The sequence below is a fragment of the Amphiprion ocellaris genome, chromosome 7 (assembly GCF_022539595.1).
Source record: "Amphiprion ocellaris isolate individual 3 ecotype Okinawa chromosome 7, ASM2253959v1, whole genome shotgun sequence".
Classification (NCBI taxonomy): Eukaryota; Metazoa; Chordata; class Actinopteri; family Pomacentridae; genus Amphiprion; species Amphiprion ocellaris.
Window position 1 is genome coordinate 13180458 of NC_072772.1, and position 13904 is coordinate 13194361.

The 13904-nt window shown below is 41.0% G+C and overlaps 2 protein-coding genes across 4 annotated transcripts in view; one reads left to right on the forward strand and one right to left on the reverse strand.

Moving 5' to 3' along the window:
• Positions 1-328: 328 nt before the first annotated feature.
• On the forward strand, positions 329-3606 carry ssr3 (signal sequence receptor, gamma). The gene is made up of 5 exons (XM_023299571.3): positions 329-538; positions 1241-1367; positions 1701-1799; positions 2667-2798; positions 3307-3606. The coding sequence occupies exons 1-5, from the start codon at positions 406-408 to the stop codon at positions 3371-3373; spliced, it is 558 nt and encodes a 185-aa protein (XP_023155339.1). The 5' UTR covers positions 329-405; the 3' UTR covers positions 3374-3606.
• A 116-nt stretch (positions 3607-3722) lies between these two features.
• Positions 3723-13904, reverse strand: part of kcnab1a (potassium voltage-gated channel subfamily A regulatory beta subunit 1a) — a 132579-nt gene continuing 122397 nt past the window's right edge. For all 3 annotated transcript variants that reach the window (XM_035943551.2, XM_035943550.2, XM_023299566.3), the window contains exons 9-14: positions 12048-12133; positions 10489-10609; positions 10075-10169; positions 8067-8187; positions 7554-7642; positions 3723-7369 (exon numbers count right to left, since the gene is read on the reverse strand). In XM_035943551.2, the coding sequence (XP_035799444.1) occupies positions 7280-7369; positions 7554-7642; positions 8067-8187; positions 10075-10169; positions 10489-10609; positions 12048-12133 (602 nt within the window). In that variant the 3' untranslated portion in view covers positions 3723-7279. The remainder of the gene's footprint in view (positions 7370-7553; positions 7643-8066; positions 8188-10074; positions 10170-10488; positions 10610-12047; positions 12134-13904) is intronic.

Below are 13904 nucleotides of genomic sequence, written 5' to 3' on the forward strand. Positions count from 1 at the left end.
AGTGGCATACTCCTTGAAAAAAATCTTTTAAATTCTAAGAATATTTTGAGTGAAATCATCCTTTGAAACTGTAAGTTCTGCATTTAAACCGTAAGCTGTGCACTACAGTGACCATCTATTGTGGTAACTTTTAAAAATGCTCGAAATGTGCGACCGGATGTGTGCAGCCCTCTCCGTGCAGCCTCCGGCTCTGCAGACCTCTGCCCTTCTCGTTACAGCTGCAGTGTCTGTGTCCCGGCAGAGGGCAGCAGTGAGCCGCTGCAGCTCCCTTAGTTCACACAAAGAAGTCGTCGGCCGGCGTACTTCCGGGTTTATGCTGACGCGTCCCTCTTCTCCTCATCCACCGACGTGTCAGTCCTCTTGTGTCCAGAGCTGAGCAGCACACAGGTCGGTCAGCCCGCAGACATGGCTCCCAAAGGCAGCAACAAGCAGCAGTCGGAAGAAGACCTCTTGCTTCAGGACTTCAGCAGAAATCTGTCCGCCAAGTCCACAGCGTTGTTTTACGGAAACGCGCTCATCGTCTCTGCCATCCCCATCTGTGAGTACCGGAGCAGCTAGCTGCTGCTAGCTAGCCCAGCTAGTACTGGTTCATTAAAGGAAAAAGTGAGAAAACTGCGCTTAAAGATGAGCTTATCTGAGAAATTATACTGAAATTTAATGCAAAGTGATGTTCCTAACACATAGGAGAGGATAGTGAGTCGCTACAATCAGTAATGGTGATGAATGAATTGCCAAAGTGAGCTCAGTGAGTTAAATCTGAGTTGAAGTGAGGGTAGCTTACTGTAGTAATATTTAAGATAACAGTAATGGGTAAGGAAGTTAAGAATATATCTTTATTGAAATCCACATACAAAATATTATACCAGCTTTAGTTCAAATCTCAGGTCTTTATTCTGATCAGTGGGCTTCTCTTATTTACTGAATAATTCTTAATTTTACTACACACTTGAGATAAAGAAAGTGAGTAGAGTCCGTTATCTTCAGTCCACTTGTGGGTTAACTGTACACTTCACAAACAGGACACATTAGCAGAGCTAGTATCAAGAGCACAATTGTCACAGAATTCATGAACTTCTTACCAAAGCTGTCTGGGACCTTCTCATATTACGATTTTCAACCTTCTGACTGAAACTATCATATTGGGCTTATGTGATATTTCCACATTCATATTAAACATGTACAAACATGTGGTTCAAACGTCCTAAATAGATGTTCACTTACATTTTCCTGCACTGTCTAGGGCTGTTTTGGAGGATCTGGCACATGGACCTTGTTCAGTCTGCAGTCCTGTACGCTGTCATGACACTAGTCAGCACTTACCTGGTTGCTTTTGCCTACAAAAATGTCAAGTTTGTGCTCAAACACAAGTAAGGATTAACACACTTTGCTACATTTGTTTCATATAGTTGATGGTTTCTTGCTGCTGTATATAATTTGGATATGAAATGCATTCATATATTGTCACACTGCTGACATCTTTTATTTTTTATTCGGTCACCTTGACTTGGGGAAACCTGCAACAATGTAATCTTGTATGTAGAACATTTAAGCTTCCTGTGGATAAACAAAAATTCTTTTGTCATGTCATCTAATTCCGATTTACAAATTAGATCTGTTGTGCTTCTAAGGGTTGTTTTGAATTTGACAGAAGTCTTTATCCAGTGTTTAACACTTGTGAGCTTCCTCTCATCATCTTCCAGAGTTGCTCAGAAACGTGAGGATGCCGTATCCAAGGAGGTAACCAGGAAGTTGTCTGAAGCTGACAACCGCAAGATGTCCCGCAAGGAGAAGGACGAGAGGTGAAGTCATTTTGCAAAGCCATGCATACATTATATTGTGCTGGAGATTTGCTTTTTTGGCCTCTAAATTTTCTTGAGGAAACTACTTGGTTCAAGTGTGTCAAGTGTAGTCTATCGTAGTTATGTTACATGCATATTATGTGATGTGTGGAGCTGACATCTGTTAAAGCGCGATCACACAGTCGTGTCTTGATGCAAGTCCAGACAAACCAGAATCTGTAAAGGTAATGCTTACAAAGAATTCCGCACGACAGCGGCTTGGGTTAGCTGTTCAGCTCCAACTGGCATCACTTGTGCAATATGTGTTCACACAGGAGGGAAGAGTCCCCACTAAATGACAAACGTTTGTGCAATAAATCTCATTAACAAGGCAAATATCAATGTTGGTGCAACCGTATTACATACAGTACTGTTCAAAAGTTTGGGGTCACAGGCAATTTTGTTTTTCATGAAAACTCACACTTTTATTCATGTGCTAACATAATTGTACAAGGGTTTTCTAATTAGCCTTTCAACACCATTAGCTAACACAATGTAGCATTAGAACACAGGAGTGATGGTTGCTGGAAATGTTCCTCTGTACCCCTATGGAGATATTCCATTAAAAATCAGCGATAGATAGATACTATTTTATTTATCCCGAGGGAAAGTCAATTCAAATTCTAACTACAATAGTCATTTACCACATTAACAATGTCTAGACTATTTCTGATTTAAGATTTAGATTGAAAGCAGAGAAGCTGCATTTCTCTGCATACATGCAAGCAGGAGGTTTATCTATGAGCAGTGTGCCTCGACAACGTTTGCATACTAATGGTACATGATGATGAACAGGACTGACGTTTAGTTTTCCTCTACTATGATCAGGATCCTGTGGAAGAAGAATGAGGTTGCTGACTACGAGGCCACCACCTTCTCAATCTTCTACAACAACACTCTCTTCCTGGTCCTCGTCATCATCGCCTCCTTCTTCTTGCTCAAGAACTTCAACCCCACTGTGTATCCTTTTAAACTGTCACTCGCTGCTGATTACATCAGGAATTAATCATAAAACATATTGCACGCTGACAGTGCTCAATGCTTTTTCCAACAAGACTTCAGAGGTGCAATTAATTAAGGTTTTTTGAAGATGAGTGCTGTGTTTTTTTTGTTTGTGTTTTTTTCTATTTTCCACACTAGTCTACTCTCTAAGCTGTATGTGCTCAGAGTTAATAATCTGTGGCTTGGGCTGGTCAGGCTGAACAAATTTGCATAGGTCTTAAAGTTACCTCAGTTTGGAAGTTAATGACCTGTTTGGTTGCGATACACTTGAGACTTACTCAAATAGTATTTCTAACAGAGGTTTGGAGATGCACAGAGAGCATATTGTTCAGTCCAGGAATGCTGATGCTGCACATTTCCATGCTAATGCCCTTAAAATCTCATCTTTAGAAGCTTAATGTATTCAGTAAGTTGTCATCCAGTGCTCACATGATTTGTGCTTTTACCTTAACCCACCTTTTCCCAGCAACTACATTCTGTCTATCAGTGCCTCCTCAGGACTCATCGCTCTGCTATCCACAGGTTCCAAATAGAGGAAGAAAAGGGAGGAAAAAGCTGAAGCGATGAGGGTTGATGGGGTGGGATTGGGGAGGAAGTGGGATAAAGAATGGTATACAGTATATTGTTTTTCTTTTAAGTTAGGAATGGGGTTCACGAGGGGATTATCACATTTCAACTTCATGAAATTCATGATCAAATATCTGGAGGGTGTTTCTCTAGGTGTCTTCTGTTTTTTGTAACAAATAAAGCAACCTGGTTCACTTGTCGTCCGTGTTGACTGGATTTTTGTGCATCATAAAGTCCGCTTCAAAGGCTTTTAGAAGAAATATAATTTTGTAATTTTGCAAGTTTAACAGCCATCCGATTTAACTAAACCGACAGTTTCCATTGGCAATGCATTTATTTAGAATCACACTTTCGTATAGACTATTTACAGAGAAACCACTGTTCGAGAGAGGAAACGATACACTCGTTTGCATGTCGCACAACAAAAAGAACAAAACTCAATGTCCCTCAAGTCTTTCCCACCCACTCATCTACATATTGTAGCAAACACTCATCTGTAGTACACATTACACAACATCTTAATTGGTTTAGGTTGGAGTCGTACAAAAACAGGAAATCAAGGAGTCAATGTGCCAACTTGCAGTTAGTCGAAAATCAGGCATGGATGAAGTTAGTGTTGCTTCGCTCCATTCTGGCCTTTATATTTGTTTCTCAGGTTGTGAAAGTATTAAGAAATTGAGAAGACAATGGACAAAAATCCACCCTTCATGCAGACAGTACAGAATGTCCAGTTTTATTAAATTATCACTGATGTGTGTGAAGCAAATGGCTGGTTCAAGGAGGAGAAATCCACTGAAAGAATCAAATTTACCATAATGTGACTGAAATGCTGCAGCACAAAATAAGGACCAAGATGGAGCAAAGTAACCTTCTAAAGCACAATAGAGAACAGTGACAATCCAAGGATTCCTATCCTTGACTTGGAGGCAGCTTTATGATGTATGTTGCTGCTCTGCACTTTGTTCAACTGATGTCAGTGACGGTAGATAAGGAAATGAAACATAATCTGCATCTGTGATTTGCATAAACATGATTCTGTTGTTACATTATTTTGTAGGCCAGCACCCAAACATCATTTACCAACTTGTAATGAAAGACATCCCTGAATTTAATGATGTAGCGGGACTCAAGTCAAGGCACTCTGCCGGGTGGCCGTGGTCCAGCGCTGACTGATCACTGACTTAAACTGATGGGCAACTTGTTGACTTGAAAGCAAACGTGACATAAATAATGGTCGCATATTGTTGCCACCAAGATGTAACAGTAAAGGGAACAAGTGATACAGTGATACGTTCACTGATTCACCTACTATTGTCATAGATGGAACAAGGGGAAGAAATAAGAGAAAAGAGCATGTTTTAGTTTCTAGTGCAGGTTCACGTCTACTCATCATCCAAGGCCAGACTTCTTTGATTAAGTTGTGAGACCAAGGCTGGCTTGTGTAACGGTATTTTTGGCAGACCTATAGGTGGTTGTTATCCATTGCAGTTTCTTTTGATTAAAACATAGAAGGTGTGTTATAAGTCAACAAATGCACATCAAGGACAAGACGGTGACTCAGCTGGAACCTGGCCGACTATTCTGCTGATCTCAGTGATGGCTTGTTTTCCAGATGAAACGGAACGAATATAATGCAGTTAGACAACAGCCGTCAACTTTTGAGAGTGAATCCTCCTGGTCAGAGAAAATGATTCAAGGTGAAACATTTAAACTAATTATTCACATCTCATAGCCGAAGCTCAGTTTTAAAAATAACTTCATGATTAATACAGAATTCATAAATGACTTCACAACGAAAAAACAAAATTGACTCTTTCTCCCTCTAAATAGTCCTCTGACATATCTTTCGGGAGACAGAAATCAATCCTGTGACGGTATAAAGTCAGACTGGAGGAGGAGGACGGGATGAACAGTGACTCAAAACACTGCAAATGATGCAGCGATACTGCAGAGGAGCAACAAAATAACTCTATTTACATCTTATTTATATATTAGCCATACAGTACAGTGAAGTCCTCATATGCAAGAGAGGCTTCTTGATGGTTTTGCTTATGTTACAAGTTATGCTTTAACTTTTTATGTACATGTTACATCTCCAAACAAAAACAATATTTCAAGATGTCAAAATAAATTTTAATATCTACTCTAGAATAAATACTGTAATCTTTGCCACATCGCAAATACCTTGTCTCTATGCCACATTGTGCCATTAACAAGCATTTTTGTGGTTATTCTAACATGACCAAACCAGAGGTCAGTCATTCTTTTATTATATATTTATCATATGCTTGAGTTCATATCTTCAAGGTTCTTTGAAGCAACGCAGGTTCCGTTCACAAGCAGAAACGATCGTCTCCATAATGAATGCAAATTCAGAAAGGAGTCCATATATATTTTGCAAAGCAACATTTCTCTCCTATAATTGTGAAGAATAGTAGCATTCTCTTAAGAAGACCACACGGGGGCGATATGCTTCACTCTCTCAGCGTTCCATTCCCATCAATACTCAATGTCCCACAATCCTCTGCTTCACTGGGGGTCACGTACAGTAGACAAGCTTGCAGTAATTTCGATCAGACTGTTTAATCATGTGCTTTGTCAAAAAGAAGAAAGAGGCACACTATAGCAGGGAAAAACATGCATCAGTTGGTTAATATGCTCAGGATTTGCAGCCTATAACATTTACTGAATACTATTTAGTACTATACTAAATATGGGACAGATTATATTTGGTAGGTAGTTGGAACATAATTCAAGCTAATAGGGATTTATATTCAGAAAGCTCAGTTTTCATGAAGCATGAGCGGGTCACCTTGTCATTGCTACACCCCAAATTTCATGGGGAAAGCATTTTAACCCATGACTTGAGTGTGTACCTCTGACACAGGAGGTGAAAGTTTTATGGTCTTATGGTAATTTTGTTTGCTGCACTGCATAGCGTTTTAATGAAAGCACTGACTGACTAGGGGTGTTCAGCATGCAACTGAAGGTTCTTCATGTCCACTTCCATGAGGTACCTGTAATTCCTAAGTCTAAGCTGCTTGCATTGATGTATTCAGCTGCTGTACAGTAGTTCTCATAAATAATACATGCTTCCAGCAGGAATTTTTTTGCTCAAATTAAATTACTTGTGACCGGAAGTTTGGACTTTAAGTAAGCAAGCTTGAAAACTGAAGGTCTGGGCCATGAAATTAAATGGGTGGGTGTGGGTAGTAAATGTGAATGATAAGCATTTCATTCAGCAACTACTAACAGGATGGCCTTGAGCAAGGCACTTTATCTTTAAATATTGTTGCATTGCTTCTCTGTGGTCATCTACTAACTGTATTTGAATGTGAAATTGAATATCTCTAAAAATACAGAGCTGTAGTTGAAACCTTGCCATCTAACTGAAGTGAAAATCTGTTCAGCTGTTTAAGTTTCAACATAAGAGCCCTGAATGGAGTCAAACTGGGATGTAGTGAAGTCTACTATGGACTAGTTTAAGTTCTGCATAGTTACATTTGCATGGGCTGTTGGTGAATGGCGGTAAGACCTCGGCAGGGGAGCACAAAATTTGAATCTAATCAAATGGACTAAAGTTTCACTTGAGGCTGCAAAAAGCTGAGTTTAAGCATTTCTTGGCTGAGCTGGACTGCACCTGAGATGAACCTGGTAGAGCTGATCTGAGCAGGACGAGTCTCAAACAGACATAGTTACAGTATGCAACGCTGGACTTAGCAAGGCTGTCTGTTCCAGGCTGAAGTGGGCTGGAGCTGAAGTGGGGCCCAAGGAGAGAACCATGGACATGAACACTGAACGGAGGGTCCAAGGTAGCAGTATGGTTAAGTAGGTAGGTACAGCTGACCGCTTGGGTATCTCACCAACCTGGTCTAAGAACGGTAGTCCTTCTTACTGTACGGCCTGTTGCCCAGGATGTGGTCGATCTCAGACACCACATGAGAGGTCATCTTAGGAAGGACCTGGTCAAGAGAGAATGAGTGATATTGAAAGTGAGAGAAACTGAAAAATGTTATCAAATTGTGATGTCTAACAGCATTGTGATATGTACATGATCTAGAAGTTAGTGGCAGAGGGCTTTGGAGGATGTGATTTAGGAAACATGATTTTTTTAAAAAAGCGATATGGATACGAATCTATTCTTACCTGTATGGCCCCGAGGTTCTCAGTGAGCTGTTCAGGGTTGGATGTTCCCAGAAGGACTGAGCTCACGCCTTCATTTCTTAGACACCATGCTGGAGACAAGCAACACAAGCAGATATTCAATCACTGCCCACTTAATGGCACACTGCTGATTATTATCATTGTCTTAGAACACACCACAGTTCTAACTGATCTTTACGCATTTAATCCTGGAGTTGTGCTTTCTGTATGCACAGAATTTATTACAAGTAGAATGGATTTTTTTGCTCTCCAAAGTGCAAATCTACATTACTATTCGCTACATTTGGAAGTCAGTATATCCACGTGTCAGTGGGAAGCTCAAGGGAAAACTAAACCTGCAGGGCAAATAACAGACATTATTACAAAAAGAGTGATGTGCATTTAGCCACATTTTATGTTACAATGGCTCCTGCCTGACAACCAGAGCAGTTGTGGTTTCACAGCCCTGCTTTAAGCTGCTTCGGCAGTCTTTGTTGTAAGACAGGAAAGTCTTACCGACAGCCAGTTGAGGCAGGGTGCAGCCCAGCTTCTCTGCAATGTGGTTGAGCTCTTTCAGCTTGGCTTGTTGCTTCCTTCCATCCTCACTTACTATTTTCTCCTTCAACCACTGATAGGACTGACGGGAGAGAAGAGGAGACAGTGATTGATTGAGCGAGTAAGGAAGGGAAAGGGACAACGAAACAAAAAAGGGTAGACGAACTGAACAGGCAAAAGTACATATTGATTTAGAGTGTAAGAGAGAAAAACTGGAACAGGTATACAAGTGAGGAAAAGGTCAAGGAGAGGAGTCAAGTGATGGAGGCTGTAAGAGCTGATGAGCCACTCCAGGCCTGTTGTGTAATTTACACAATTAAGCTTAAGTGTTTTATAGACACGACTTCATTGAATCATTTGTTTCAATAAAGACAACTTGTATCGATCCAATCCTTCAACACGAATAAGGCCACCAGGCACACTTATTGGGATGGACACTGGATAGGTAAAATGACCTTTACTTGAATTATCTCATGCTACAAGTCTCACAGCCGGCTTCCCTGTCATAGAAGTAGTAAAAAACCCCAACTTTTGCCTTTTAAATTTCAGATTTTTGTCCAGGATCTTGTTCACGAGTGACAGGAAAATGGAGCAGAGATGAGCAGATTGGAGCAGCGTCAGCAGTAATGCAGGAGTTGTACTGAACCACTGAGGTGTAGAGAGGAAGGAAGGTGAAGCTCTCGATTTATTGGCCACTCTGTATTCCACCCCTTATCTATGGTCATGAGCTCTGGGTAGCAACGGAAAGAATAAGATTGCGGATACAAATGGCTTTTTGCAGCTTGGAGTTTCCTCCATAAGGTGGCTGGGCTCTGCCTTATAGATAGGGTGAGGAGCTTAGACATCTGGAGGAAGCTCTGAGTAGACATACTAGTCATTAGCGTTGACAGAAGCCAGCTTAGGTTTTTCGAACATTTAAATAAGATGCCTCCTGGGTGCCTTCCTTTTGGAGGTTTTGTGGGCACATCTAACGGGGAGGGAACCCAGGAAGACCCTGAAGTGGCTGGAAGGATTACAGGTTACAAGGTTAAACTAAGCTAACTGCAACCTGCCACTAGCGCGTCAGTTAATACATACATATTAGTACATACTTACAAGTTGGAAGTTTAGTGCAATCTAATTGAGGGACAGTTGTTATAGCTTGACAATTAAAAAGCTATGTAGGATCTTCTACAGTAATTCTTGCCCATATCTTTGTATTTAGTGGGATACTTTGACTCATAGTGGTCATCTGTTAGTTCCTTTCCATCTACAATCACATCAAATCAGTCATTCTTGACTGGATCTTTCTTCCTCTTGTGTGTTGCTCACAGCCAGCTGAAAGGTGAACCATTGCATATGAACATTATTGCAATATTTCAGGTCTTGAACCTTATTAGAACAGCGTGTAGGATTTAGTAGCATCTAGTGGTGAGGCTGCAGATTGCAACCAACCCCTCATCTCACCTTCCCCTTTCAAGCATGATGAGAGAACTGACGGTGGCTGGAAGACACGAAAGGTCTTTTCTTTTTTTCTAAGGGCTGTTTTGTCTGTCCTGGATTACTGTTGAAATATGGTGCTGCAACATCTCTGGAAGAGGACTTGCATCTCCTGTAGATATAAAGGGGTCATTCTAAACTTAACAAAAACACAATGACTTATTTTCACGTGATGACAGCCAATGTCGCCTCACAACCAAGCGGTCCTGGGTTTTAGGTGCTCCGGCTTCTCCACAGTCCAAAGACATGCATGAAAAGTTAACTGGTGATGCTAAATTGGCTGTGGGTATGATCATGCATGGTTGTCTCTTTGTGTTGGCTCTGTGATAAACTGTTTGAAGAATCTTAATAGACCTGCTGCACCTTTGTGCTTAAAACCTCCCAGATGTCTGCACTAACTGAACTAGATAGGTTTTGCATCATTTCACCTTTATCCTGATTCACTTTGTCATTTTATCTTTGGAAAAGGGTGAGCAACCCTAAGACTTACCTTCATGGAGGCCCTGGAAGATTCAGGAATGCCATTTTCATATTTTCCTGTGATGATGCCGCACGCCAGCGGTGACCACGTCATCGCCCCAACTCCTGTCACCATGGAGACCGTAGGGAGTTAAACAGGAGGAGTTTTAGTGAGATGTGTTCGAGGATGAGGTGTGAAGAAAAGTGAGAGAGCAGTACTAGGAAAAGTGAAAATGTATGAGATTATGAAAGAAGACAAGATGATTTAAAAAAACAGTGAAAACAAGCAACAGAGAAGGATTAAAAAAAAAACAAAAACATTTAGGGCATCAGGTGTTTGTCCTAAACTTTTCCCTTAAACAAGCAGATAGAAAAGTCATTCCATCAAATGCCTAGGATGGATTAATCTGCCACGATGCAGATAAGCACAAACACAAATACTTGCCTATCTTATGGTAAAGTTCAGGCAGTTGCACCTCTACTTTCTCCCTCTGGAAGAGATGATACTCTGCCTGCTCACACACCGGAGGGATTAGATTAAACTGTCTTGCCACGGAATACGCCTCCTAGAGATAAAAGAGAGTAAAACACAGAGCGAGAGAGATAGGAGTTAATCAGATTGAGGAGGCATGGCATAAATTCAAATGCACAGCTCACAGTAAATCATCCAATCAATATTCCATATCACAGCTCTGAGGCATCATATTCAAATTTATTTATATGTATCTTGGTGCCAGCTTATCTATTTTTTACCCCCCCATGTGTCCTCCAGGAACACATGCCAGAGAAAACACACATACATTACCAAACTGCAATTGTTGCTGCTTTTAAACACCCTTTTATTTTGATGGATGCCTGCTGTGGAACACATGTCAGGATGAGAGCAGGATAGGAGGAGGGGGGAGCTTAACACACGGGTAATGTCTATGCAATCACTCAACTTACAAATTACCAGTTGGCCTTCTGTGCTTCAACCCCTGACATGCGCCTCCAGCCTGCGTGTGCAACCATGCATGCGTATACTGTACCGCTCGCCTTGTCACGTACACTGAGAAGCCGTGTTTACCGCCCCCCCCAACCTCCCCTTCATTATTGATGCTATCTAAATTACACAGCTTTCATCTGGGCTTGTGTTCTGCGAAGATATCGGCTCGCTTTCACCGTGATCACACAGAGAGGATGTCAACACAATGCACTGTGCTTAGCGGGCGAGCGGATGGTGATAAAGAGACCAAGAGAGATAAGCGAGGAGAGGATGGGTGTTAGGTCCTTGAATGTCACTTTAGGCATGTGCTCATTTTGTAACTCTCTGCCTCGTGTACATATTCATTAATGTAGCCGGAGTTGAAGAGGGAGGTAGACTGTTCCTGACGGGAAGAGGAGAGAAACCACTGCGCCCAGTGTGACCACTTGCTGGAAAAGCATGCTGTTCCTCAAATATTTACTTTGCTTTTTCAGTTTTCCTCTGATTTCAGCCCCTGTATTGCTCTTTGTCTTTCAATACTGTGCATATGCATGAGCTATGTGTTCAAGGGGTACAGGATAATGAGCTGCTGAAGTGCATCCTCAAGGTGTTAAGCCGAGGAAATCAGGATTGTATTTCTGGTTTCTTGACAGTTTATTTTATGGTTCACTAACTTAAGGGTTCTCTTAAGACAAAGGAAAGGTTTTAGGGTGAGTTTCTGCCAAGCAAAGGGGCTGTCATTAGTTAACCTTGTCAGTGAGGTCAAAAAATACAATCTGTCAAACTGCCACAGAACATTACAAAAAAAGTCCTCACTCCCGATCAACTGTGCTGAATTTAAAACCGGTTTGTCTAAAAGCTTGTTCATAAACAAATTTAGCTTGGTCAAGACCCACATTTTCAACCATTTAACAAACTATGTACACGTGTTATTAAATCTGTTAAACAATTCATTGCCCTTAGTAGCAGTGTTCATTTTAGTGATTGTAACTGTGTAAATAACTCACAGAAATTACACTACAAAACGTTTCGCTGCTTACCATGATCTCCATGGCCGTCCATCGAGACGTCCCCCAGTACATCGCCATGCCTTGGTTTATCACATAGGTCATGGCTCGAACAATTTCTGTAGAGAAATGCACATTACCACATTAAATCAGTCCGATGGATTAACAGTGAACAATTTGATTTCAGCATTTACGGAGTTACACTAACAGATAAAACATCTCCAAACTCAGCTGGTCGAAATGTTGTATGTCACTACAGTAGCTCATCAGAGACGGTGACAAACCCCCCTTGTAGACTTAATTTAACCAAATGAAATGTTCACAGTAAGAGCTAACTGACGCAGCTCATCATTTCCAGAAGGTAAATCCCAGCATCCAATCTGTTTGTTTACTTCTTTGTACACAAAAGATAAAGAACATCAGGCACAAGCTTGATGCAACTTGTCTCAAGGTGGGCAACATATTCCTAATCCACAATAGCCAAGCCACAAAAAGTGCCAAAGGGAGAGGTGAATGAAACCCAGAAAACAGTCAAAGGAAGATTAAAAAAAAAATGAAGCAAAGAAACACTGAGAAAGCACTTGGGAGTGGGCTTGTTAACAGAAAAAGACTAAGGAAATGAAAAAGGAAAATCTGAGATAAATAATGACCCTGAAAGTACGGTGACTTATTTACTTTGTACAGCTTTACTGATGAACTGAAATAAAAAAAGCTTGTCAGAGGCCACCCACTTCCTCAAGTCTCTCTTACCTGCTGACGGCTCATCACCCATCTCTAACGGCTCCAGGGACAAACTAACAAGCTCACATATTAAAGCCCTCTGATCACATTCAAGCTGCTGCATTTTTAATGATGCAATTAGCTCCAACACTGCTGACTGCACGAGCCAACAGCAGTCAGGGCCAACAAAAACTCAGATTAGGACTGTCATTAAGGTTATTCATCATCACCCCACGCTCACTCCAATTATAGTGCAATCGTTCACTGTGGCAGGACTCTTGTATTTCACTCTGCAAAACTGGCTCTTGGCAAGACAACAGATTATGGGGGACATGAAAGTCAAAGGAAGCACAGAGAAAAGGAAAAAGGGTTGCCATAAAATGACATAAAAAGAAGATGTAAGGAAAAGTTAAGAAGTAGAGAAGAGCAAAAAAATGTATATAATCAAGAAGACCTAAAAGTACTTGAGATGGCAGGTTTTCCTTTTCCCTTCAGTCTGGCAAGTGATAATTAACAACCTGAAACAGAGATGTCTTACTCAATAGCATCCTGCCAAGGGAGATAACACAGTATTAAGACAAGTAAACAATTCAGCTGCTTTCTTATCTCCAGCTACTCCTGTCTTCCTCTGTATCCCTCACCCTGATGTTCTCCTTTGTTCTGGTGTGCTCACATTTAAATGCAACCTGCCTCGATCTCCGGCCAATATAACGAGAGAGTAAAAACGGTTTTGAGGAAGGACTAAAGCTCTGACAGCTGCAGGAATTAAATAGGAAATGAACAGTGGTGGGGGTTAGAGTAAGCAAAGTTTGCAGGAACATAGAACTCTGTAAAGGGACAAGGGATAAGAGAATAGAGTAGAAAATCAGCTACTACAGAGCTATACCAACCTGTGAAAACAATGCTTCCACAAGCATTAAAAAATAACCAACAGTATCCGTTTATGTTGTTCAAATCAGCTCTCAACACTTTATTATAAGCAAACAGTCAAAGTTAGACGTGTGTATTACCAATGGAATATTGCACTGTATATGTAGCTGGAGCTTGATTCATATAAAGTTCCCTATTGACTAGTCAGGAGCACTAATTAATAAGGTACTGAAAGAAACTCTGTTAATTGGCTCTACCTGCAGAATGCAAAAAGTACACAGTTAACTGATGATGACTAAT

Excerpts from the sequence above, each read along its gene's own strand:
- ssr3 (XM_023299571.3), top strand. The coding sequence starts at position 406 with ATGGCTCCCAAAGGCAGCAACAAGCAGCAGTCGGAAGAAGACCTCTTG. Across the intron at positions 539-1,240 it reads CGTCTCTGCCATCCCCATCT|GGCTGTTTTGGAGGATCTGG; the intron begins GTGAGTACCGGA and ends TGCACTGTCTAG. Across the intron at positions 1,800-2,666 it reads CGCAAGGAGAAGGACGAGAG|GATCCTGTGGAAGAAGAATG; the intron begins GTGAAGTCATTT and ends TACTATGATCAG.